The following is a 27,382-nucleotide window of genomic DNA, read 5'->3' as shown; positions in this document are numbered from 1 at the left end:
CACACACGTACACCACCCACACACACCAGACATACACCACTCACACACCACATACACCACCCACACACACCAGACATAAACCACACACACCACATACACCACCCACACACCAGACATACACCACACACACATACACCACACACACACACCACATACACCACCCACACACACCAGACATACACCACACCCACACACCACATACACCACCCACACACACCAGACATACACCACTCACACACACCACATACACCACCCACAGACACCAGACATACACCACACACACACCACACACCAGACATACACCACACACACACCACACACACCACACACACACACCAGACATACACCACACACACACATACACCACCCACACACACCAGACATACACCACAAACAATGGAGAACACACAGCAGTTTAACACACAGACACAGCACACACCGCACAGCACACAGACACAGCACACACCGCACAGCACAAACAATGGAATACTCCCCATTACTAGCCTTCATGCAGTCATCTACCTAGAGCAACAAAAGGGCTGCCCCATTTCACTGAACGTTACACAAATAATTCCATTTCCCATTTCTTTTTCTGGAACAGTCTTTGTGACTTTGCAGAGCACAATGCTGACTGACTCAAGCTGAGCCCCAAATAACTAAATTTTAGACAAATATTTCTGTTTAAAACTTTTAACATTTTTAAAAAAAATTTTCTTTTCTTCTTTGCTTTGTTCTTTCCCCCCCCCCCCCCCCCCACCCCCCCCCCCCCCACCCCCTTCTTCTCCTCTTTCTCTTGCTTGTTCCGACGCTTGTACCTTGTCCCAATATGCTTTCACGCCGCCCCGTCCCAGTACTCACTGCTCCATCCACACCTGAATTTCGATCCGCTTCTAAGTATTTTCATTTACTTCATCATCCCATTGCTGGGAAATTCGGGTCTCTTCCTCCAAGTGGAAAGTTCCAACCAACAAGGGCCGCACTACCAAGGTGTATGCGTGTTAATTTGTAATCAGACACCTGCACTTACGGCAGAATGACCGAGGTCTTTTAGTAGTGACTAGGGGGCGGGACATGGATACCGTCTCGGAATCTGCACATAAAGTTGACCCGTATTCATCACGGCCTGGATTTGAACCCCTAACCCTAGGATCCCAAGTCCAGTGCTCTACCAACTTAGCTACCCGGGACCCTAGGATCCCAAGTCCAGTGCTCTACCAACTTAGCTACCCGGCACCCGAGCATTCAGTTTAACATCTCCCTTCCCTACTACTCTCTTCCCTTTCTTCACACACACAACCACAAAAGACTCGAACCTCCAATGCCGTGGCCGTACTCAAACTGCTGTGGCGGCGGTTTGTTGGCCATTCCAGGGGGAGGTAATCCAGGGGGTGGCACAAGGGGGTCAAAGTTTGGTGGAGGCTGTCAAAGCAAACATAAAAAACCCATGAGAAAGCAGAAAAATGCTTTGATAGCTGTTTCACATTGTGAGATGATGTGCATTCCAAATAGACAAATATCATGAGAAAGCAGAAAAATGCTTTGATAGCTGTTTCACATTGTGAGATGTGCATTCCAAATAGAACAAGAAATTCCTCCGAGGTAGGAAAAACACCCCCGTCCTTACCATTCTCACTGCCACCAACTGAGAAGGTTATTTCCCTTTGACCATTAATATGTCCCTCTATAAGTCCTTGTAGAATGTTAATCCACCAATAACTCCCTAACCGTGTGTTTGACTGGTCCCAATTTTTGTAAGGACCGTCTCAGGAATGTATAGAACCTGTTCACCAAGTTTGGTGACGATCGGTCCGTTCATTCTTGAGATCTATATGCGAACACAAACAAACAAACAAACACATCGACCGAATCCTAAACACACCCCTATACCGGGGGTGTAAAAATATCATGAAAGCGAAAAATGCTTTGATAGCTGTTTCACATTGTGAGATGATGTGCATTCCAAATAGACAAATATCATGAAAGCGAAAAATGCTTTGATAGCTGTTTCACATTGTGAGATGATGTGCATTCCAAATAGACAAATATCATGAAAGCGAAAAATGCTTTGATAGCTGTTTCACATTGTGAGATGATGTGCATTCCAAATAGACAAATATCATGAAAGCGAAAAATGCTTTGATAGCTGTTTCACATTGTGAGATGATGTGCATTCCAAATAGACAAATATCATGAAAGCGAAAAATGCTTTGATAGCTGTTTCACATTGTCAAATAATGTGCATTCAACACATATTTGCAGTTCATTAATTAATCATGTTAGTTAATTGTCACACAATTATGGCTGTGATTTTGTTTTCATCGTTTCTTTTCCTCTGTCTCTCCTGTTGTTGGCACAATCCCATGAGTCAGAAACTTGAGCTGGTTGGACAACAGCTGAGGACAACTGTGAAAAACCGGGCACAGTCCCCACATCCACTAAACTGATGCAATAAAAACAGAACCGTGATGCAAGTTATTTACCTGTGTGAATGTTACAGGCATGGTGGCCACACTAGGCGGCACTGCGGCTGTTGGCATGGTGACCAGGCTTGTGGGGGAGATACTGGCGGGGGGGACGTCCATCACTGCAGTCTGGGTCAAGGCCGCGACAGACGCTGCCAAGCTCATCACCTGAACAGTTGACAACTCACCGTTATTGACTTGTCCTGGAACCTCCACATTTAACACTGCCCACCTTTCAAGACCTTTACTTTTCTCAACACTTCAACACATTATATATGCAATTTTCTAATGATTGTGACTATTAGTTTCCTGCATGCCCCAATCCATGACTTTCTCATGCACTGAACGATGTGTACTGAGCGATGTGTACTGAACGATGTGTACTGAGCGATGTGTACTGAACGATGTGTACTGAGCGATGTGTACTGTGCGATGTGTACTGAACAATGTGTACTGAGCGATGTGTACCGAACGATGTGTACTGAGCGATGTGTACTGAGCGATGTGTACTGAACGATGTGTACTGAGCGATGTGTACTGAACGATGTGTACTGAGCGATGTGTACTGAACGATGTGTACTGAGCGATGTGTACTGAGAACGCTTCATTCATACCCAAGGTGAAGAGAGAGGACAACGTGTAACTTACTTGTGAGGCTGCTGTGACATCAGCTGACACTGTGGTGACTGCTTGCATCGCCTTGGCGCTCACTGCAACCAAGCAAAACATCTGTTAATACATCTGTGACCAGAAAGGTGTGAATCTAATCGTAAATTCTTTATAAGTCCAGCAGTCAAAACTGCATGTTACAGACTCCTCACCCCCCACCCCCCCCCACACACACACCCACTCAAATTAAATATTTAAATAAATGAATAAATAAAACATAACATAACAAGTTATAAGAAAAAATTCAGATGTACATTTATAGATCTCTTCAGGGATGGCCAAATTGTCCGCCCAATGGCCAGGGGTGAGGTGATTTACACACCATGTGTCCCCTTAAGACTCCCCCTTGCTTTTTTTGATTTGTGTATGTTGATAGCCTGTGTGAAATAAGCTCCATGTTAAGACTCCTTCCTTTTAAAGACGTGATTTTCTCACATTTTGGGGTCCTTAAATGGGGACTGGACTGTAAAAGCAGGAGAAAATGACTCATCAGGTGACTGCTAGGCTGTGTTTGTATCGGTATTGTATATATCATTAAGACCCAGTGGCGGGCGCAATGGCTTGGTGGTAAGGCGCCGGCCTCCAGGAAAAGATCCTGTAATCCATGTCAGAGTTCGGTGGGTTATAGAAACACGAAAATACCCCGCATGCTTCCCCAGAAAGAGGTGTATGGCTGCCTAAATGGAGGGGTAAAAATGGTCATACACGTAAAAACCCACTCGTGAATAAAACACAAGTGTACGTGAGAGTTTAGCCCATGAAGGAGGAAGAAGTATATAATTATCATTAAGACCCAGTGTGGACGTACGCTGCTGTTCCTGGGCAAGGAGCAGGGCCAGCTGTTGCTGGGCGGTGGTCAGCTGCAGGTTGAGGTGGGCGCAGAACTCCTGGTGCTGCGTCTGCAGCGCTGCGTACTGCGTCTGGATCGTGCCGCTCAGCTGCGTCACGATATCCGCATTGTCCGTGATCAGGCTCGCCTGGTAACACACATATAAAGTATGCGCTATTTGTATTCTTGACCAAAATATGACATTTGACACAGATCACCGACAACCCACTTTGTGAACATCATGGGTCAACGGATTTAGACACAACCATCATCGAACGCTAAAATAGACACAGACAGAGACGGTCATTGTTCTAAGATACAACACGAGTTTGTGAGTGTCTTGTTTTGTCGAAAATGAAATGTTTTAAATAACTACCTTCCTTGTGTTTTTGATTTTGAGACCCACATATTTCTCTACAGAATCTCCTGAAAATTAACATGTCAGTAATGAGGTTCTGTTGCAAAAACATGATTTTCCTGAAGATCCTGGCAATACAACCTTCATACAAAAATAAACCTTGTAAACTTCATCTTATATTGCTAACTGTACATTGACAACAGACTAAACACTGGTGCTATTGTACGTATCTTAACGATTTTATTGCTTTACCTGGTAGGCTGAAATGGCTTGGGCTGGGTCGTGAAGTTTCTGCAACACAGTAAGAACAGACCATTATCACACTACACAGTAAGAACAGACCATTATCACACCACACAGTAAAAACAGACCATTATCACACCACACAGTAAGAACAGACCATTATCACACCACACAGTAACAACAGACCATTATCACACCACACAGTAACAACAGACCATTATCACACCAACATTATGCACAATTCAAAACTGCCCCACATTTCAAAGACACAGACATTTCAACAGCTCAGAATATAATTTATTTATTTATTTATCTTTAGCTATGACTAATAGTATCATACAAATGTTATCGAAGAGCAACTTGCACATTTTCTACAAAGATGCATACATGATTCACTCATTCACATCTCTTATACACAAACATACGCATGCTTTCAAGCATACAAGCAGGCAGCCGTGAACACACCAACATATCCGTGAAATAATTCCAATCTTACCTCCAATGTGTCTTTGTTAAGATAGCCATGGTTTTCCCACAGCTTCAAAAGCTGAAAAAGATAAAGGGTGCATCAAGTTGAGTCAAAATTCAAACCTAGAGTAACGTCTAACTGTACATTATCACGATTTTGCTACTGAACCTGACATAAAACAAAACCTAGATTTGAGTGATTGTGCAGTATCTATATCTATATACAGCTTGTGTGTGTCTGTTTGTCTGTCTGTCTGTCTTCGCGATGCACGGCCAAAGTTCTCGATGGATCTGCTTCAAATTTGGTGGGCTTATTCAGGTAGACCCCGGACACAATCTGGTCGATGAAAATGTTCAACACGTGCTCTCAGCGCGCAACCGATTTTGGTTTTTCTGTACAGCCATTCCCAGTAACTCTTCCTTATCTTCTCCAGTGTTTTGCGCGTTTATCTCCCTTCCTTCGTGTGGCATCAATCGCGTACAATGCGCCGGCAAAGCCGGCATACACCCGGCAAAGCCGGATACCCGACAAAGCCGGTTATTCGGCTCTACTTCTTCCCGGCAAAGCCGGGTACCCGGCGAAGCGGGTATTCATCTAGTATATATATATATATGCAAAAGCACTTAAAAATGTATGGTTTTGGTAACTGTTAACAATATGATTTTCCTCATGTTGTTCGGTTACATCTTCAGAGAGAATTTCACAAAAATATTGAAATAATATGATCTGCAAGATGCATTTTAACAAGAAAGCCATTCTTTACAAGACTCTACCCAAACGTCCTTTACAGGAACACATTGAGCAGCAACACATAATCTTGACCTGACTTTGGTGTATTAGTGTTAGATTTATTGCCCTTGGTGTATTAGTGTTAGATTTATTGCCCTTGGTGTATTAGTGTTAGATTTATTGCCCTTGGTGTATTAGTGTTAGATTTATTGCCCTTGGTGTATTAGTGTTAGATTTATTGCCCTTGGTGTATTAGTGTTAGATTTATTGCCCTTGGTGTATTAGTGTTAGATTTATTGCCCTTGGTGTATTAGTGTTAGATTTATTGCCCTTGGTGTATTAGTGTTAGATTTATTGCCCTTGGTGTATTAGTGTTAGATTTATTGCCCTTGGTGTATTAGTGTTAGATTTATTGCCCTTGGTGTATTAGTGTTAGATTTATTGCCCTTGGTGTATTAGTGTTAGATTTATTGCCCTTGGTGTAGTAGTGTTAGATTTATTGCCCTTGCATAATGTCATGCACATTGAAACTGTAGCCGCCATGTTTTAACCATGTTGAAAGCAATTGACCAGCGTTCACTGCGCCTTGTGTAAATTGTGTGTGTGAATTGTTTGTGTGTGCGTTTGTGTATGTGTGTGCGTGCACGCATGCGTGTGTGTGTGTGCGTGCGTGTGTCCAGTGTGACCACTACACTGACCTTGTCTAGTTTCTCTGTCTGCGCCCCGTCCTCGGCCCCCATGCGGGCCGTGCAGAAGATGGGCACCACCACCTTCTCCAGACTCTCCTTCAGACCCTCCACATTGCGCCTGACACTGCACGCATACAACCACTGATACAATCACAATAGACATTTTTTTGAAATAACTCTGTCACTGCACGCATACAACCACTGATACAATCACAATAGACATTTTTTGGAAATAACTCTGACACTGCACGCATACAACCACTGATACAATCACAATAGACATTTTTTGGAAATAACTCTGTCACTGCACGCATACAACCACTGATACAATCACAATAGACATTTTTTGGAATAACTCTGACACTGCACGCATACAACCACTGATACAATCACAATAGACATTTTTTGGAAATAACTCTGACACTGCACGCATACAACCACTGATACAATCACAATAGACATTTCTTTGAAATAACTCTGTCACTGCTACATGTCCGTTTGGCAGAGTTTTGCTGCTTGAACCTCGGACAAATATTTCCACTTCCGCTTCCGGCCAATATGTGCTCGAAGTGAAACAAGCAAGGAGAGAGGAGAGAAACAGGTCAAAACATTATGCGTTGCTCTTTGGGAAAGTGCAATTCTGATAGTCGATACCTTATACGTAATGTCAGCGGGGGATGGGGGGTTTAGCATCTGCAAGTATCCCCCAAAAATGTCTTACTAGCTATAGATACACACATAGAAATACTTACCAGTGGTGAATGATGTCATACATGAGATAGATGAGATGAAGTCTCAGAGAGAATGACGCCTCTTTGCTGGTCAGTCTACACACACACACAAAATCACACACATCAACATTAACACACCTCTCAATACAAACAGTACTATTTCAATGGTTGCACCAAACTGTTTCATGTTGAACAGAAACATTTTATAACAGACAAATCATAACAACAACAAAGTATGATACCTGTACAAAAATAATAAAACATTGGGATGCAATAATCTCGATCAGTAAGATTTTCCCCTTTCTGAATTATTTCATGTGCAAATAACATAAAGAGAAAAAGTCTTCAAAATCCTGAAAACTCAACTGAAAATCAACTTCCTGAAAACGCAACTGTAATTATAATTAGCAATGTTTATGCATGTTAACAAATTCCAGACTATTTCATTCCTGCATTCAAATACATGTACCATTCCGCCCCCCCCCCCCCCCCCCCTCAAATCCTTAAACGCTTTGCACATTTTTCTCCAATTCCTCTAACCCCAGCCCAGGCAAAAAACAAAACAAAAAAAAGCGAAACAGCACAAAACATATTGTATTCACAACATGCAAAAGCCAAGTTTGAACAAGTCTTCAAGTACTGGACTAGTAAAAACCCTGGTCAGCTTAGGTCCTTGTACAAAAAGCGTGTATACTACACTTTACAACCCAACACCACAAAATCAAACCATAACCACAGACGCTCATTCTACAATAAGAATCACACTGTAACAAGAACAGCAAATGCTCATACGACTCACCTTTCATCATAAGTAATATGAATTGAAAACAAAATATTAGTCTCTCTAACTCAATAAAATATTGGTCAAGAAAACACAGATTTCTTACTTATTGACCCACACTTGACCCCAATGCCACCTGTACTCTTCCATTTAAATATTCAATCTTAAGCTCAATCTGACGAATATCCTATGGATTCATAGATTTTGTCTATGCATAGGTAACCAGACGGCCTAATACTGCTCATTACTAAGACCCCTGATTGCTCAAGTGAAGCCGTAATAAGTAAGCGTGCAATCATATAACCAGAAGGACCCACAACCCGACCAGTGCTCATGGCACAGAATACAAAGAGGATGACAGTTTGCAAGGTTGATCACCAGAAGGATGGAAAATCGTGGCCAGGGAAACAAGGCAGCATGGTGACATTTTGCACATTTCCGAAGAAACGTCTCAACCAAATAACTGGCAAATATAATTAATGTAAACTGCACAAACATGAACGTACTAGATGAATACCCGCTTCGCCGGGTAGCCGGCTTCGCCGGGAAGAAGTAGAGCCGAATACCCGGCTTTGCCGGGTGAGTGGCGCACCGTACGCCAGCTTCGCCGGGTACCCGGCTTTGCCGGGTGAGTGGCGCACCGTACGCGATTGACGCCACACGAAGGAAAACTTCTAAAAATAGTAACGGGAATATGGATTGAGTGTTGTGGACAGTGACCTTCTAAAAATAGTAATGGGAATATGGATTGACGCCACACGAAGGAAGGGAGATAAACGCAAAACACTGGAGAAGATAAGGAAGAGTTACTGGGAATGGATCTGGGAAGATGAACAGAAAAACCAAAATCGGTTCAGCGCTGCGCGCTGTGAGCTCGTGTTGAAAATTCTCATCGACCAGGTTGTGTCCGGGGTATACCTGAATATGCCCACCAAATTTGAAGCAGATCCGAGAACTTTGGCCGTGCATCGCGAACACACACACACACACACACACACACACAGACAGACAGACAGACAGACAGACAGACAGACACAAGTCGTATATATATATATCCCATGACCTCCCTTCTTTGTCTCTGTTACTTCAGTATGGGTATATATGTTGTATTTTTATAGCTCAATAAATACATCATGGACTCCAAAAAATATATGATAGTGCAGATTCCGATTTGGGCAAAGGACTACTTTCCTCCCGACCTTTGACCTCGCTCGCGCCGAACAATGTGACACATTTGTATGAAGTTCTAAAATCGTATTGCACGGCTCAGAAAACCATATCAGTTGCACGCAAAAATGAATCTCAGAACTGATCTGATGTATGAGATGCAATAAGCAAAAGTTTCTTTCATTATGAAAGCAATGCAGGTCGAAAAAAACGAACATTCAACTTACAAGATAACCAGATGCTAGCGAACCAAAACAAAAACACGAGTACCCTCCCCTTGCATCGTTAGCAGACGACTTTTGAGAATCTGTCGGTAGTGTGTTTTGCCGGTGTGCGCCTTCAGCTATCAAACATCGGCTGTTTCACGTGTTTTGCGAGCAAGTCTACTATTTTGCCTGGCTCTGCAGTAAGTCCACATATTTTTCCGTAATCCAGTCATATTCCTTCAAAATGCAATCAATCGGCGGTGACAGACGTGTCGGTCGCGTTTTCCTCTCACCCATACCAGTTTAAGTTCATCCATGCAAACACACTCGCAAAACAGTTTATCACGTAGATACATTTCAAATAGGGAGCAAATGGTTAAATCTAAACCTACATATTTGTTCCCTAAGATTTGCTTCTCTGTCAATAAGCCTAATTACACACGTTCGAGAAAAACAACGTGGAATCAATTCTGAATCGAGTAAGCCAAATGGGTCCCAAACCCGTTTCGCCCGTTCTGCCGACCTGAAACGCAAAACAAAAGAATTGTGCGCTTCAACTAAACTAATTTCTATTCGACTTCATTACTTTCTTGCAACTTATGAACCTTTACTTAAAGCTTTTAAATGGTCTGAAAGTAGTGTTACCGCGTACTTATCGATGCACTCATTCGTTTTATTTTTTCAGCGACGGTCACTTAGTTTAAGGTTGCAAAAGGGCTAAGTCTCGCTGGCAACAGTTTTACCCTGCACAGATCGCAACAGTGCCGCTAGTAGTCTACACTTTGTGTTTGATGGTAGAATGGGATATACAGATTACAACACTCGTGGTTTTTTATATGGCTTGTATTTCAGTCAAGACCCAGCGGGAATATCAATCGAGAGACACTCGCCAGAGGCTCGTGTCTCCCGATGATATTCATCCGCTGGGTCTTGACTGAAATACAAGCCATATAAAAAACCACTCGTGTTGTAACCTATACATAGAAGCTCATGTCACATTGATAACACACACAACTTTCATACCGCCATAATAGCTTGTTCATCTCACACACACATAATGCAGATGCAGACACACACATGCATGCTCGAACGCCCGCACACACTACACACACACACATGCGACCTCTCTGGAACCTTGAAATTTGATGAGGATCAGTCAAACTTGGGACATGTCTGCAAGTAATCAAACCCTGGAAGTTTTGATGAGGGCGCACCAAACTTTCACCAGGGCTGAAGATGATCAAAGCCTACCAGAGTGAGGAATTTGGAGGCTCTAGCTTAAAAACAACATCTGGGCCAAGAAAAGCCTTAAGTTAAGTTTTTTGCCTACAGACAACCAGCCGGCCGGCCTAACACCGCTCATTACTAAAACTCCCCTGCTTACTCGGGTCAGTCAATGATGCTGATGTCAATAATGGTGTTTACTGTTTTGACAGGAAGGCAGCCACCCTGTGCAGCATTTTGGAAGGACATGACATGATCAAAAGTGTACAGTCCTGGAAAAGTAGGGGCGACCACCCCCAACCAGGCGCGTCCACAGGTGGCGGATAGTGGGGTGGCCTTCAGATATGGAGGTTAGCTGCGAGATAAACCAGGCTTGCCAGGACGAATAAGCAGTCGCGGACCAAATGGCGGTGCTTCCAGCAGGATGGGGCAGGGTAACAGGTGGCACTGTTACTCTCAAGAAATACCCCAGGTGGACCAAATGGCGGTGCTTCCAGCAGGATGGGGCAGGGTAACAGGTGGCACTGTTACTCTCAAGAAATACCCCAGGCGGACCAAATGGCGGTGCTTCCAGCAGGATGGGGCAGGGTAACAGGTGGTACTGTTACACTCAAGAAATACCCCACGTGTCCAATTACGGGAGCACCATGCGACCAAGAGCTGCATTATAAGCTCTAGCCCTGGGGAAGGTCACCTCAGATAAACAAACCAGCCAGCTATGGCCAAATAGCCGGGTAGACTGGACTCGACAGCCCTGTAAAGCCACCAGTCTAGGAGAAGGACCACTCCGATATAAAAACACGCCGAAGTCGGATGAGCTGGGCCATGTATGGCGCATAACGCATCAACGCTCAAATGACAAAAGTGTACAGAGTGACATCTGCTATCAACGATGCAAGGCAAAAAGGAAAAAGAAAAGCAAAGCATCAGCAGTGAAACCTCTAGTTTGTATTCCTCCATATCAACACTTCACGTCTGTGTTGAGATGTTGAAACCCTACACTCAACCCCCTACGACCCCCTCCCCCAACCCCCACCCCCCCCCCCCCCCCACCCCCAGTTTTAAAGATACTCTCACTTTTGTGTGACATTACGTGTCCTCAGACATGCGGGAGGTCCAAACAGAGCCAGCACTGATTTTGTCAAAAACCAAAGAGACAAAAAAGCATAAGGAAAGAAAGAGAAATGTTCAATTTTGCTTTACACTTTACTGCACTTACTTTTTGACTTTATGTCCAAGTACCCTTGAATAAAATATGCAGGCACAATTTAATGCTTCGCTACTTATCAACAAAGTTTTCTGATTTGCAATTTATTACGTTTTGTTCATAACTCATCAAAGCAAAAGACAACTAGCCTACAGAATTGGGAAGAATCTAGTTCCACGTGCTGAGGGAATGTTACACACACACAAACGCATACACACACACACACACACGCACAGTCATACACATCAGGGGCGGATCAGTTCATTTTATGGAGGGGGTTTCCAAAAGTATATTGTGAAGATATGGGTGTGATGGCGCGAAGCGCTGAGCCGACGGCGCAAAGCGCCTATCTTGCTAGGGGGGTCCGGGGGCATGCCCCCCCCGGAGAATTTTGAAAAAAAAGATGCAAAATGGTGCAATCTGGTGCATTCTGAGGATGATCATTACCAGTTTCAGGCAGCAGATTTTGTCACTGATTAATACCCCCAAAAAACACACAAACCCCCCCCCCCCCCCTCGTCCGCCCCTGCACACACACGGACACACACACATAAACAAACATACACGCGCACATTCAGCTGCTAGATTTTGATTTAAATGTGTCAGCGATTTTCTATTAGTATTAGTTAACTATTTTAACATAGGAAAAGTTATGTATACATAATTGCGGTAAAAAGTCAACCAACCAAGTTTTCAAACAAAGGTGCAACACATCAAATCACAAGAGCTAACACAAATCATGCTGAGCAGAATCCACTGATTAAATACTTGCATACAGGACTGCATCATCATGCATTAATGATGAACATGTGTTTGTATACTAATGTTTTTTTAGTGACTGAAGACACATATCAGAAGGTCACAGTATTATCTTTAAAAAGTCAACACAACATAAAATACCAAGAAGGAATTGATTTGCAAATCCAACATTTGCCAGACATTCAAAGCTTGCCATGAAGTGAATTAATAATAATAATAATAATAATACATAATATTTTTAGAATTCAAGAAATAATGTTGAAGTGTCCCAGACAAGAGAGAGAGGGTAAAGAAGGCAACAGAAATCCCGGGGTCTAGTTCGCACTAGAAAGAAAGGCAAAACACACTCTGAACTACACTGCTACTGAAGTAATGGTCCGATTCTTTTTTGCAGATCTGCCTAAAGGAGAGAAACCAGCTACTGTACATCCATTACCAAGAGCTATCAGAGCGTAAGTTGAGAGCTGACGAGGGGATGAAAAGCTAGGAAGCCAATAGTTGAGAGCTGAAGAGGGGATGAAAAGCTAGCAAGCCAATGGTTGAGAGCTGAAGAGGGGATGAAAAGCTAGCAAGCCAATAGTTGAAAGCTGAAGAGGGGATGAAAAGCTAGTAAGCCAATACAGTGAAACCCGGCTATATTGAAGTAGGCTATATTGAAATCCCGGCTATATTGAAGAATTTTTCAGGTCCCGGCTGAAGCTCTACTTTTTCTTTGTTAAAAAATGTTGGCTATATTGAAGTCGGCTATATTGAAATCCCGGCTATATTGAAACAAAAATTTAGCCCACGGGACGTTTTTACCTGGTTATAAGATTTGTTTAACTTTTTATTTTTAAGAACAATGACTGCGCGGGCGCCGAATGATATGACACGCCTCTGTCAGCGCAATCAGTTGAGGAAGGGGAGAGGCCAGATCAGCATCAACTTTCGAGTCAGGAGGTCTCTGATAACAATTACAGTCTAACAATGCCGCGGGCCTCTGACAGCTAGATCTACGCCATGTAGTCTTGTGGTGCGTAGATCTCCCCGACTTAATTTCTCTTGTTCATGCGAGTAGTTTCCCTTTGTACACTAGCAAAAATGGCTGCAAAACAAAAAAGGGTGAGTCTGACAATTAAAAGAAAAATCGAGCTTATTCAGAAGCTGGAAACTGGCTGCAAAAAAAGAAAAGAAGTAGCTGAGGAATATGGAATTTCGGCAGGTTGTGTGACCAAGATTATGACAGAAAAAGAAACATTGAAAAGTCTTTACTACAGCGGAGAAATAGATCCAAAAATCCAGAGACCACATAGAGTAGCTCGACAGGAAGAAATAGAGTATGCACTTCTTCAGTAGTTCAAAGGAGCCAGGAGTAATGCCATTCCTATAAGTGGGCCAGTACTGAAGACGAAAGCTGAAGAGTTTGCAAGAAAACTCGGCTTAAATGACTTTGAGTGCACGAACGGTTGGCTTAGCCGATTCAACAAGCGACACAACATCAACTGTCGAAAAATGTGCGGCGAACGTGAAAGCGTAGATGAAGTGTCCACAGATGCATGAGTTAGCGAAGTGCTGACCCCAACTCTTCAAAAGTATAAGGAGAAGGACATCTTCAACATGGATGAATGCGCTCTATTCTTCCGTATGCTGCCTGATAGAACCTTTGAGTTCAAATCTAAGAAGTGCCATGGAGGAAAGCAGTCTAAGGAAAGAGTAACTGTGAGTCTTTGCTGTAACATGGACGGGTCAGAAAAACAGTCGCTTTTGGTCATCGGGAAGTTTGCCAAACCCCGGTGCTTCAAAGGCATTGAGTTGCCACTTCGCTATACATCGAACAAGAAAGCCTGGATGACATCCGACCTATTCGAGAAGTGGTTGCGCGATTTTGACCGGTCCATGGACAGTGCAAACCGAAAGGTCTTACTTGTGATCGACAACTGCACTGCTCATGTCAAAATTCAGGGCCTCCTCGCAACAGAAGTGCTTTTCCTCCCACCAATTGCCACATCCAAACTCCAACCTTTGGACTGTGGTGTGATCAAGAATTTGAAATTCTTCTACAGGTGAGGACGTGTGTGTGTGTGTGTGTGTGTGTGTGTGTGTGTGTGTGTGTGTGTGTGTGTGTGCTCTCTCTCTTTTCCTCTCTCACATACACACACATACACACTCTCTCTCACACACACACACACATACACACACACATACACACACGCTCACAATCACTCACACACTAGCACACAATTAAGGTTTGAAATTGGTATTTTTTCAGGTCCCGGCTGCTCTCCAGGCTCATTCTTCACGTTGATTCAGGCCTGCCCTTGGATGAGTTCAGCGTCACCCTCCTCGATGCCGTCAGGAACCTGAAGCGCGCATGGGACAATGTCAAACCATCCACAGTCAGAAACTGTTTCCGGAAAGCAGGATTTAATCGAAGTGACCTGGATGAAGGAGAAGCCTGCACTGAGATGCCATGCGACGTGAGAGCTGACATTGAGGCTGCTGACATGGAGCCGCTCCTGTCACGACTCTACAAGGAGCTGGGTGTGTCCATGGAAGAGTTTTGTGATGTTGACAATGATGTTGCTACATGCGCGGTTCCTTCAACAGAAGACATCTTGTCCTCACTTAGCTCTACCAGAGGTGACACCGATGAGACCATCAACGACAACAACGACAACAACGACTCTGATGGGGATGACTGTGGGGAGCAACCTCCGTCTATCTCAAAGTTGGAGGCTTTGTCTGCTCTTTCAACTATTGAGCTGTATCTGTTGCAAACGGGAGCAAATGAAGAGATCAGAAGAGGATTTCAGAAATTCAGCGGTCAATTGGAACATTTGCTTCTAACATCTTCCACAATACAAAGCAGAATCACAGATTTCTTTTCGTCACCATCAAAGCCTGAACAGGCAGGTCATTCATTCACTTGGAGCCATTCCACTTCTCCCCCGTCAACCAGCAAGGACACGCCTCGTCCGTCAACCAGCAAGGACACGCCTCGTCCGTCAACCTGCAAGGACACGCCTCGTCCGTCAACCAGCAAGGACACGCCTCGTCCGTCAACCACCAAGGACACGCCTCGTCCGTCAACCAGCAAGGACACGCCTCGTCCATCAACCAGCAAGGACACGCCTCGTCCGTCAACCAGCAAGGACACGCCTCGTCCGTCAACCACCAAGGACACGCCTCGTCCGTCAACCAGCAAGGACACGCCTCGTCCGTCAACCAGCAAGGACACACCTCGTCCATCAACCAATAAGGACACGCCTCGTCCATCAACCAGTAAGGGTTCCACCAGGCATACAACAGATGACTCTTTCGCGTTTTTTGACAATCTTGCAACACTGATCAAAGATGCATCATCCTACGAGGAGCTTGAGAACATTGTTGCTGCAGAAACGCATTCCTTGTTCGCACAAACGCCCATCACATACAAACCATACCTGCCAGAAAAACCAAAAGTGGACTATGTGTCCCTCGAGCTGTATCCTCATGATGCTCCGCAGCGTTTTCCAGTGCGGGTGTGTGCTGACGGAAATTGTCTGCCGCGGTGCGGGTCTCTCCTAGCATATGGAGATGAAGATCATCACACTGAGATGCGGGTCCGTATCATTTTTGAGATGGTTCAGAATTCAGACCTGTATCTTTCTCATGATTTCCTTGCATCGGGGACGGATCTTCAGAATTTGGTGAAGACTTACATGTCATACTCAGGCCAGGTATTTTCCATCAACGTGACGGAAGAAGACATGAAAAACCTTTTTCAGAATGAGGTGATGAACTGCCGATGCCCAGGATCCTACATGAGTATGTGGGGAATCCATGGTTTGAGTAGTGTACTGGGTGTGCCTGTCCAGTCTGTGTACCCACAGTATGGAGGTTTCAATGTAAGAAAGGACCTCCATAGAGTTGTGCAGCCTCGCATCTGTCGACAAAGTGAGATCAACACTTCCCAGGAAAGCTTGCCGACTATTATGTGGACGTCTTGTCTGGGGAAAGACAAACCTGTGTCAACCTGGGTTCTCAACCACTTTGTGGTTTGTGTACCATACTCTTGAACCGCGTGTCTGTCAGTGCTGATCCCAAACTGACTTTCGGAAAGGGTTATCAACATAGCTTAATTGCATGATGGCCTTCTTGTGTGTGTGTGTGTGTGTGTGTGTGTGTGTGTGTGTGTGTGTGTTATTTTTTCCGTATTCGACATTGAACTTTTGAACAGCATTTATGTCATTTTTTCTTGAAATGTTTAATGTGTCTCTTAATTCGGCTCAAATGGTTATTGCGCGCTTCGCTATTATAGCTTATTCTGAACCATTTTGCACTTACCCCCCTCTCTCTCTCTCCCCCCCTCTCTCTCTCTCTCTCTCTCTCTCTCTCTCTCTCTCTCTCTCTCTCTCTCTCTCTCTCTATATATATATATATATATATATCTCTCTCTCTCTCTCTCTGTCTCACTCTCTCTCTCATCCTTTCTTAAACATTGTCCCTTATGTATGAAAGTTTTTTTCTTTCTTTCTTTTTTTAGTTGTCTATTTACATGTTTTTGTGCTAAGCTTATAAAACATATGCCGAGAGTGTAAACCTTTGTGGCAAACATTGTTCTTCTGATAGCATCGCACCACTTTGCCAACCTTCAGTCAATGACAGACTGGATTATTTCATGTCTTCTTTTTCCTTAAACTTTTAATCAAATGCTTCATTTGGCGTTGGTCTGATACTGTGAATGGCTCTGTGTGTTTGTGTGTGTAAGGGGTGCGTGTGTGTGTGAAAGTGTGTCCGTGTGTGTGTGTGTGTGTGTGTGCAGAAAAAAGCAAGGAGGCTCGAAGAACAACAGCCAACAGGTGAAAGATTAATGGGAATATATCTCACATCAAATGCAATGTGTGGACACGGAAATAAGAACGTATAGTGAAAAAAAGTTCGGTTATATTGAATTTCTGAAGGAACAAGGAGGGAAATTCAATATAACCGAGAATTGCCTATATTGAAGTTCCGGCTATATTGAAGGTCTTCCCGGGTCCCGTGCCACTTCAATATAGCCGGGTTTCACTGTAGTTGAGAGCTGAAGAGGGGATGAAAAGCTAGGAAGCCAATAGTTGAGAGCTGAAGAGGGGATGAAAAGCTAGCAAGCCAGTGGTTGAGAGCTGAAGAGGGGATAAAAAGCTAGGAAGCCAATAGTTGAGAGCTGAAGAGGGGATGAAAAGCTAGCAAGCCAATAGTTGAAAGCTGAAGAGGGGATGAAAAGCTAGGAAGCCAATAGTTGAGAGCTGAAGAGGGGATGAAAAGCTAGGAAGCCAATAGTTGAGAGCTGAAGAGGGGATGAAAAGCTAGGAAGCCAATAGTTGAGAGCTGAAGAGGGGATGAAAAGCTAGCAAGCCAATAGTTGAGAGCTGACGAGGGGATGAAAAGCTAGGAAGCCAATAGTTGAGAGCTGAAGAGGGGATGAAAAGCTAGCAAGCCAATGGTTGAGAGCTGACGAGGGGATGAAAAGCTAGGAAGCCAATAGTTGAGAGCTGAAGAGGGGATGAAAAGCTAGCAAGCCAATGGTTGAGAGCTGTCCTCTGAGCCTGAAGTTGACTTCACAAAGTCATTCTATAAATAACTCAGTGCCACAGCTTTGTGCAGCGACTTTGTTCAATTAATATCAGGCTTCATGCTATCTCTACACAAATATTACTTTTCAAAAGTCAACTCGTCTTGCAAATGTAAGGTCAAGACCTAAGCACTGAAGTCTTAGTTTCAGGACTGTCGTTTGACCTTGGCAGCCAGCTAAATGCCAACACTTCTTTCAAATCACCAAAAACTATGCGATTATTTTAACACATCTGCAGCAAAGCGCAAGGAAGGTGACATCAAGGACTGTCCTAAACTATGCCATTATTTTAGCACATCTGCAGCAAAGCGCAAGGAAGGTGACATCAAGGACTGTCCTAAACTATGCCATTATTTTAGCACATCTGCAGCAAAGCGCAAGAAAGGTGACATCAAGGACTGTCCTAAACTTTTGCAAATTTCTGAAACTTTGTGGTCATTTTTGCAAATGAGCACTTCAAACGGTGTCTTTACCTGTCCAGAAAATAGTTTGAAATCAAATAGCAGTGTTCCTCTGATGTGGCGCGTGCCATGATCCAGGTTTTTCCGTTCTGAAAACAATGAAACAAACAAGCCATAACGAACCGTGCCGATTATGAAAATACAACATTAACACCACAGCAAACTGAGGGAAAGCTTATTCCATTGCAAAAACATTTCGTCATTAACATTTACCATGCATTTAAACATTTTTTTAGGTTGACTTAAGAGTTTAGCACCACATAACACTTTCTCCAACCCATCCAATTAAACTGAAAGAAACAGCACATCAGTGACAATTCAGCTGTGGACAATACCCGAGAAATTCACATGTTCAAGTTTCACCGTGTAAGGTAACAGATGCTCAGAAAAAGGGCTGAACACACATTTCAGGCCCTATATTTCTCTTGGTTAAACGAACACACATTTCAGGCCCTATATTTCTCTAGGTTAAACGAACACACATTTCAGGCCCTATATTTCTCTAGGTTAAACGAACACACATTTCAGGCCCTATGATTCTCTAGGTTAAACGAACACACGAGTGAAAACAAAATGCACCAACCATGATGGCGTCTTTGGTGCAGGAGTCAATGATGGGCTGGACTTTCTCGTCAAACTGGGCCAGGTCCACCTCACACCGCTCGGCCTGCGCCTTCAGCTTCTCCTGTCGCAGCGACAGAATGGCCTCCTCCATCTGGACCTGTCATCAACACAGACACAGTCAGTATTTTTCGTATTTGGTATCTTATTTTCATTGGGGAATTCCCTAAAGCAATTTAGACTGCTAGTGCTATCCCTGGAAATCATGTCTAGCCACACAGTCGAGCTACTCATTTTCAGTTTTATTTTCCTGCATCCGTGTGTTCGTGTTTTCATAGGCCTGAGACTTTTCTTGTGACCTTGGGATCTTTATCGTGCGCGCACACCAAGGAGAGACTCAGGGAAATAAATCCCTTGCCGAACGTGGGGGTCGAATCCATGCTGATAAAGACAACGTTTCAAAGCCAGTGCTGCTACCGACTGAGCCATCTCCCGTCCCCTGATAGTTTGTGTGCGTGAAAATACATTTATTCATGCAAGGAATGTTACTTCTCCTTTTTTATCCCAGGTTGTTCACCAGGCACGGGAATTAAAAAAAGTCAAAAAGGCTGAAAATATTTAAGTACAGCGAAGTCGACGGCGCGAAGCACCTAGCCTTACTAGGGGGGTCCGGGGGCATGCCCGCCCGGAATTTTTTCTCTCCAAAGAACCCAAATGGTGCAATTTGGTGTCATCTGAGCTCCAAGATTGCCATTAAATTCAGTGTGTAGAACCATTTTTGCCTCCCTCATTTATTTTTTTTCGGCGGACACTTTTGCTTTTTCGGCGGAACAACAACAAAAATCGGCGGAAATTTGCCTTTCGGCGGACAATTCCCATGCCTGGTTCACTCTCCAAGTTAGGGCGGGGATGTAGCTCAGTCGGTAGCGCGCTGGATCTGTATCCAGTTGGCCGCTGTCAGCGTGAGTTCGTCCCCACGTTCGGCGAGAGATTTATTTCTCAGAGTCAACTTTGTGTGCAAACTCTCCTCGGTGTCCAAACACCCCCGTGTGTACACGCAAGCACAAGACCAAGTGCGCACAAAAAAGATCCTGTAATCCATGTCAGAGTTTGGTGGGTTATAGAAACACGAAAATACCCAGCATGCTTCCTCCGAAAGCGGCGTATGGCTGCCTAAATGGCGGGGTAAAAACGGTCATACACGTAAAAGCCGTGGGAGTTTCAGCCCATGAACGAACAAACAAACTCTCCAAGTTACATTGTGGCTGAGTTTTGCTTGCCACAGTGTTTGTTAGCCTGCCACGTGGGCAGTATGATGCAGTCTTCACGGGTAAGGAATGGTGTCAAATTGCTGCCCCTCATTTCCCTTCCCATGTCACCTTCCCAAACCTTACCTGTTGCTGTCTCATCATGCTCTGGTACTGGGCGGCCAGGTTGTTCTCACTCTGCGTCACCTGGTCGGCAATCTGCGACTGCATGCTGGCCATCTGCTGCTGCAGGAGTGCTATCTGCTGCTGCAGCGCTGCGGTCGCCTGCTCCTGTTCCTGCTGCACCAGCGCCTGTTGCTGCAGCACTAACTGTTGTTGCTGCTGCTCCATCATCATTTGTTTCTTTAAGACTGTGCACAAAAGCAGCAAAATATATTTGCATTTCTGATTAAACATGATGGCAACAATGTACAGTAAACCCGCCCCCTTTTAGACCTCAAAATACGAGAACATTTGGTCTTAAAAGGAGGTAGTCTTAACATAGGGCTAAATCAACACAGGTTATCAACAGAAAATGTGAAAATCAAGGTTTTCAAAAAGGGGGAAGTCTTAAATTAGGGGTCTTACAATGGGTTCCACACACTGCACTCAATTGTTTTTGATAATGCTAAACCTGAGAGCTTTCCAAATGTCTTTAAAAATTGGTAGCTTACCTCATCATGTCTACATGTTTGTGCCACTTGAAGTCCAATATTCTAGCTACAAATAACAAGAAGTTCTCACTGTTGCTTTATTAATTTAAAAAAAAAACAACATACCAAACGAAAATGGAGACAAATTACGTTTCAAGGGGAGGCAACTTGATACCAAAGCAGGAACAAGACGATTCTCAGCCCTTGGATTACTTCCCTTAGAATGCACTTGGGTTTGCCTGGACAAAGCGTGGAGCCGCACACAAGAATCAGATTGAGAGAGAGAGGGACAGAGAAACAGAGAGAGATGGAGAGAGAAACAGAGAGAGAGAGAAAGAGATTAATGTCATCATATTCATGACTAGCATCATCATCATCATCATCATCAAAATGTTCATCAAACTCACTGGCTTGCTCTGTGGTGACCTTGTACTGGTAGTAGTTGAAATTCTCGCCGCCAAACAGGAAGCTGAACTTGGGGTTGTCTCGCTGCTTCTGCTTGGTCATCTGCTCGAACTCCGGGCCGTTGCGAGCCACGAAGTTGGCTAGCTTGTCAATGATGTTCATCATGTCTGGATCTGAAAACACACAAGTTACATTTATTGTAGTGGTAGTAATTAGGGGGAAAAGCAATGCCAAATATTTAGTGAATTCATAAGGTTGTGGACTGTGAGTTGTGTACCTGTGACGTGTCTTTGGAAATTGGAGCAGGAAACATACCTGAATCGGTCCCGCATAGCCTAAAAAAAGGATGAAAAGATTAAAATCAACCAACTACTACCGGTAACCTCAAAGCACCAAACAAACGAATGAAATAGGCCCAATGGCATGCCCTTTTCAACTTCAAGTATAGGAGTTACTTCAAAACACAAGCTTGGGACTGAGAGGGGACAGAACAAGTCAAGGACCAGCCTTCATTTCCATATCAAGCTTGGGACTGAGAGGGGAGAGAACAAGTCAAGGACCAGCCTTCATTTCCATATCAAGCTTGGGGTTGAGAGGGGAGAGAACAAGTCAAGGGCCAGCCTTCATTTCTATATCAAGCTTGGGGTTGAGAGGGGACAGAACAAGTCAAGGACCAGCCTTCATTTCCATATCAAGCTTGGGACTGAGAGGGGAGAGAACAAGTCAAGGACCAGCCTTCATTTCCATATCAAGCTTGGGACTGAGAGGGGAGAGAACAAGTCAAGGACCAGCCTTCATTTCCATATCAAGCTTGGGACTGAGAGGGGAGAGAACAAGTCAAGGGCCAGCCTTCATTTCCATTTCTAGCTTGGGACTGAGAGGGGACAGAACAAGTCAAGGACCAGCCTTCATTTCCATATCAAGCTTGGGGTTGAGAGGGGAGAGAACAAGTCAAGGGCCAGCCTTCATTTCCATTTCTAGCTTGGGACTGAGAGGGGAGAGAACAAGTCAAGGACCAGCCTTCATTTCCATATCAAGCTTGGGACTGAGAGGGGAGAGAACAAGTCAAGGACCAGCCTTCATTTCCATATCAAGCTTGGGACTGAGAGGGGACAGAACAAGTCAAGGACCAGCCTTCATTTCCATATCAAGCTTGGGACTGAGAGGGGAGAGAACAAGTCAAGGGCCAGCCTTCATTTCCATTTCTAGCTTGGGACTGAGAGGGGACAGAACAAGTCAAGGACCAGCCTTCATTTCCATATCAAGCTTGGGACTGAGAGGGGACAGAACAAGTCAAGGACCAGCCTTCATTTCCATATCAAGCTTGGGACTGAGAGGGGAGAGAACAAGTCAAGGACCAGCCTTCATTTCCATATCAAGCTTGGGACTGAGAGGGGAGAGAACAAGTCAAGGACCAGCCTTCATTTCCATATCAAGCTTGGGACTGAGAGGGGAGAGAACAAGTCAAGGACCAGCCTTCATTTCTATATCAAGCTTGGGATTGAGAGGGGACAGATCAAGTCAAGGACCAGCCTTCATTTCCATATCAAGCTTGGGATTGAGAGGGGACAGATCAAGTCAAGGACCAGCCTTCATTTCCATATCAAGCTTGGGATTGAGAGGGGACAGATCAAGTCAAGGACCAGCCTTCATTTCCATATCAAGCTTGGGACTGAGAGGGGAGAGAACAAGTCAAGGACCAGCCTTCATTTCCATATCAAGCTTGGGACTGAGAGGGGAGAGAACAAGTCAAGGACCAGCCTTCATTTCCATATCAAGCTTGGGACTGAGAGGGGACAGAACAAGTCAAGGACCAGCCTTCATTTCCATATCAAGCTTCTTCTTCTGCAATTATTCTCTGCAACTCGCACATACACTTGTTTTGCATGAGTGGACTTTTACCTGTATGGCCATTACCTCCCCGCCATTCAGGAAGCCATACTGTTTTTGGGGGATGCATACTTGGTATTTTAATGTTTCTATAATCCACCGAACTATGACATGACTTACAGGTTCTTTTCCGTGCGTTCTTGGTCTTTTACTTGTGTACACACACAAAGGAGATAAGGCACTAGCAGGTCTGCATATAAGTTGACGTAGGAGATTGGAAAAATCTCCACTCTTAACCCACCAAGTGCGGTCAGGATTCCAACACTCGACCTTCTACACGGGAAGCCGACGTCTTATCCATTGGGCCACTGCACATGCATTGCTATTACAATTAAGCCAGTATACTGACAGTTATCAGTCTTTGTGCATAAAGTTTGCTTGAACTTAATTCCAATAGCCAGCTTGATGGCTCTACTTTTTCGGCAAAGACCTTCAACCAGTGCTCTTTCTCTAATAGCACTTAACTTGACTCTACCATGCACTCAACAGTTTACCTAACACTCAACACTTCCCCCCTGACTAACACCACCTTCCTTTGACTTTGAAACGCTTCCAGGCACGTCCATCATTACTGTCACATTAATTACCCATCCAGCCCATGAAGGTCAAAATGAAAGCAAAGTGTAGTTTGTTTAACAAGAAGGTAAACAAATATTTGACATGAAAAAGAACTCATAGTTAAGCAGTGTTTTTCAAGGTCCCTTGCCCAGTTGGGGGAATTGTTTTTCACAGTGAAGACATTGACAGACGAGGTTGCGTGCATTCCTTGCAATATGACAGGAAGCGAATGTTGTGTGCATGCATCTGTGATTTATGTTGCAGCAGGTACTTTTTCTCTTTTTAAAAGTTTTGTTTCCGTGTTTTGTTGTCTTGTAACTGTTTCTTTTTCTCCATTTGTTTCATTGCTCTATTATCCCGTTGAAACAAGAGTTCTGCTACAGCCAGGTGTGTGTGTTTAGGTGTAATCAGCCAACCGCAATTCAGGCAGAATAACAGATCTTCAGCTTTCAAGTATCATTTTTGCAAGGTCTGTATGGCTCGGAGTTTCTCTTCAACTCTTTTTCAACTGCAACACATGTGTGGGGGGTGAATTGATGAACAATGTGTGGGGGGTGAATTGATGAACAATGTGTGGGGGGTGAATTGATGAACAATGTGTGGGGGCTGAATTGATGAACAATGTGTGGGGGGTGAATTGATGAACAATGTGTGGGGGGTGAATTGATGAACAATGTGTGGGGGCTGAATTGATGAACAATGTGTGGGGGCTGAATTGATGAACAATACACTGATATTTCCTGTCATGAAAGCGCTGGAATTGAAAATCAATAGCAAACTCTTGCACAAGGCTACACATTTTTATTCTACATTTTCAGAAAACCTTTAGATGCAAACTATGGACACTTTGACTCATCAATGCAAAAAGAAGCTTTGAAGCTATTTTGCCAATAACATTTGGATCTATTTTATGAAAATGGACCATGTCAGCCTAAATCTTATTCTATCAACAACAACAAAATCAAGGACGATCCACAGTCAGTAGTATTGTTAGATTTTGTAGTAAGCCCCATCCTATTTACAAAGAATTAATTCATGGGTTTTGGTATTTGCGAGTGCTTACAATTCAAGCACTAGTGATAGAGTTTGGTCGCACTTTCATTCTCAACTTGGAACATCTCTGTTTTCTATTTTCTTCTTTTCTTTTTTTCTTTTGTTTAGGAACAGCCACAGTAATATGTTTTCTGTGTGTTCACCCCACTTTTTGTCCCCATCTTTCCCAACCTAACTTCTCACATCTAAACCAATCTCCATATCCTTTAACAATCCCATACATATAAAATTAGAGCACACTCACAGATAAAAAAAAAAAAAAAAGTCGCGTAAGGCGAAAATATAACATTTAGTCAAGCACGTAGCATCGTCTGTCCACCGCTCGTGGCAAAGGCAGTGAAATTAACAATCCAGAAAAGTGCGGTAGCGGTTGCGCTGAGGAGGATAGCACGCTTTTCTATATCTCTATTCTTTTTAACTTTCTGAAGGTGTTTTTAATCCAAACATATCATATCTATATGTTTTTGGAATCAGGAACGGACAAGGAATAAGATGAAATTGTTTTTAAATTGATTTCGGAAATTTAATTTTAACCACTTGACTGCCTTAGGACGGGTATACCCATCATGCGCTTGTGCAGCCGCAGCGCCTTAGGACGGGTAAACCCGTCTTCTCCGTTCCGGGATTTTCCAGAAATGCTACGTCACTGCTGACACACAAATAGCAGCCAATGGCTTGGTAGGATACCTCATTCTCATGAATAAACATAAATGGTGACGCGGTTTTGCGTCTGAAGGCTATTTTCGGCCTTGGCGACAGGGTAGGGGAGAGAAATCTCGACTCGTCAAAATGGCTAACGGTGACAGTCGACCGGGCCCTTAAGTAGGGAAAAACAAAGCCGGACTGACGCTACAGGCGGTGCAAATGATTATGGATACTGACAGGGGAAGGGGGAGATCTTCTTTCAGACGATTCGTTGGAAACAGGTAGATGATAGTGATTATAATCCTTTCTTGGAGCAAGCAAAACAGCCACCTGTGTTTGATCCACAGGCACCGGAAGATGCGCCGGACTGATTTTTCAAAAGTTCATATTTAAACATCATTATAAGCCAAACTAATTATTATTTCCATGATTAGACACTAAAAACAGATTCTTGGTTCAATTTCCCTTAAAAATAACATAAATTTTACTTATACCTACCTACTGCCAGTTTGGAGCTAGTTTTTTGTGTGAATTATTACTATTAGTACACCCCGAACTCCAATATTCCCTGGCAGTCAGGAATGCACATACGCAAGTTTTGATTGGCAGCGAAAGGGTTAATCATAATTTTTATATGTTTAATTTTCAGAGCTTGTTTTTAATCCGAATATAACATATTTATATGTTTTTGGTAATGGAATCAGAAAATGATAAAGAATACAATAAACGTAATTTTGGATCGTTTTATTAAAAAAATAATTTTAATTACAATTTTCAGATTTTTAATGACCAAAGTCATAAATTAATTTTTAAGCCTCCAAGCTGAAATGCAATACCAAAGTCCGGCCTTCGTCGAAGATTGCTTGGCCAAAATTTCAATCAATTTTATTGAAAAATGAGGGTGTGACAGTGCCGTCTCAACTTTTACAAAATGCCGGATATGACGTCATCAAAGACATTTATACAAAAAATGAAAAACAAGTCTGGGGATATCATACCCAGGAACTCTCATGAAAAATTTCATGAAGATCGGTCCAGTAGTTTACTCTGAATCGCTCTACACACACACACACACACACACATACACCACGACCCTCGTCTTGATTCCCCCTCTATGTTAAAACATTTAGTCAAAACTTGACTAAATGTAATAACGACTTTCTTTCCAAACAATATGTTGGATCTTGATCATCACAAAACTTCTTCGTAATCTAACCCTCAGAAGAGAACTCCCTTCACATTGTACGCCAAGTTTTTGCTTAGTGCTTGGGTTCTTGGTGTTATGTCTCAGTTAAATGTATGCTTTGTATGCTTGTTGATTTGTGCTAGTTTATTCTATAATGAATTTGTAAAGCGCCTGGAGCCAATTGATGGGACTTGCGCTATAGAAAAGTTATTTATTATTATTATTATTATTATTAATCAATTTTGTTAATCAATATTCTCACAAAACTGATTTTGTAACATAAAGCCTCAGAAGAGTACCCTATTCCAAGAAAGCAAGTTTTGTAAATATTTATTCTAACAAAACTTATTTTGTTACATAAACCCTCAGAAGAGTACCCCATTCTAAGAAACCAAGTTTAGTTAATCTTTCTCACAAAACTGATTTTGTAACATAAACCCTCAGAATTCCAAGAAAGCAAGTTGTGCACAAAACTTGTTTTGTAACACAAAGCCCAGAGAAGCCAGAGCTGACAAGCAGGCGTCTAGCGAAAGACTGAGTCCCCTGAGAAATGCGAAGTTCCTTATATAGGGCTACATTTTTGGACGGCCCTGAAGTAGACTGATGGGATGTAGTGCTGTCAACTTTG

General features: G+C 43.4%; 1 protein-coding gene across 2 annotated transcripts in view; it reads right to left on the bottom strand.

The window, feature by feature from the left end:
* The window catches only part of LOC138967626 (calcium homeostasis endoplasmic reticulum protein-like), a 50,024-nt gene that overhangs the window by 8,595 nt on the left and 14,047 nt on the right, over positions 1–27,382 (bottom strand). Inside the window, exons 2-14 of one of the 2 annotated variants that reach the window (XM_070340230.1) lie at positions 21,425–21,595; positions 20,512–20,735; positions 19,140–19,277; positions 18,569–18,645; positions 11,777–11,800; positions 7,201–7,275; positions 6,458–6,572; positions 5,058–5,108; positions 4,571–4,609; positions 3,940–4,108; positions 3,111–3,172; positions 2,481–2,630; positions 1,314–1,419 (exon numbers count right to left, since the gene is read on the bottom strand). In XM_070340230.1, coding sequence (XP_070196331.1) covers positions 1,314–1,419; positions 2,481–2,630; positions 3,111–3,172; positions 3,940–4,108; positions 4,571–4,609; positions 5,058–5,108; positions 6,458–6,572; positions 7,201–7,275; positions 11,777–11,800; positions 18,569–18,645; positions 19,140–19,277; positions 20,512–20,735; positions 21,425–21,595 — 1,401 coding nt within the window. The remainder of the gene's footprint in view (positions 1–1,313; positions 1,420–2,480; positions 2,631–3,110; positions 3,173–3,939; positions 4,109–4,570; positions 4,610–5,057; positions 5,109–6,457; positions 6,573–7,200; positions 7,276–11,776; positions 11,801–18,568; positions 18,646–19,139; positions 19,278–20,511; positions 20,736–21,424; positions 21,596–27,382) is intronic. The other variant, XM_070340231.1, reaches the window with a different exon arrangement.

Source organism: Littorina saxatilis, linkage group LG5 (assembly GCF_037325665.1).
Source record: "Littorina saxatilis isolate snail1 linkage group LG5, US_GU_Lsax_2.0, whole genome shotgun sequence".
Taxonomy (NCBI): Eukaryota; Metazoa; Mollusca; class Gastropoda; order Littorinimorpha; family Littorinidae; genus Littorina; species Littorina saxatilis.
Note: the sequence above shows the minus strand (reverse complement) of the source record. Positions and strands in the feature narration are given on the sequence as shown.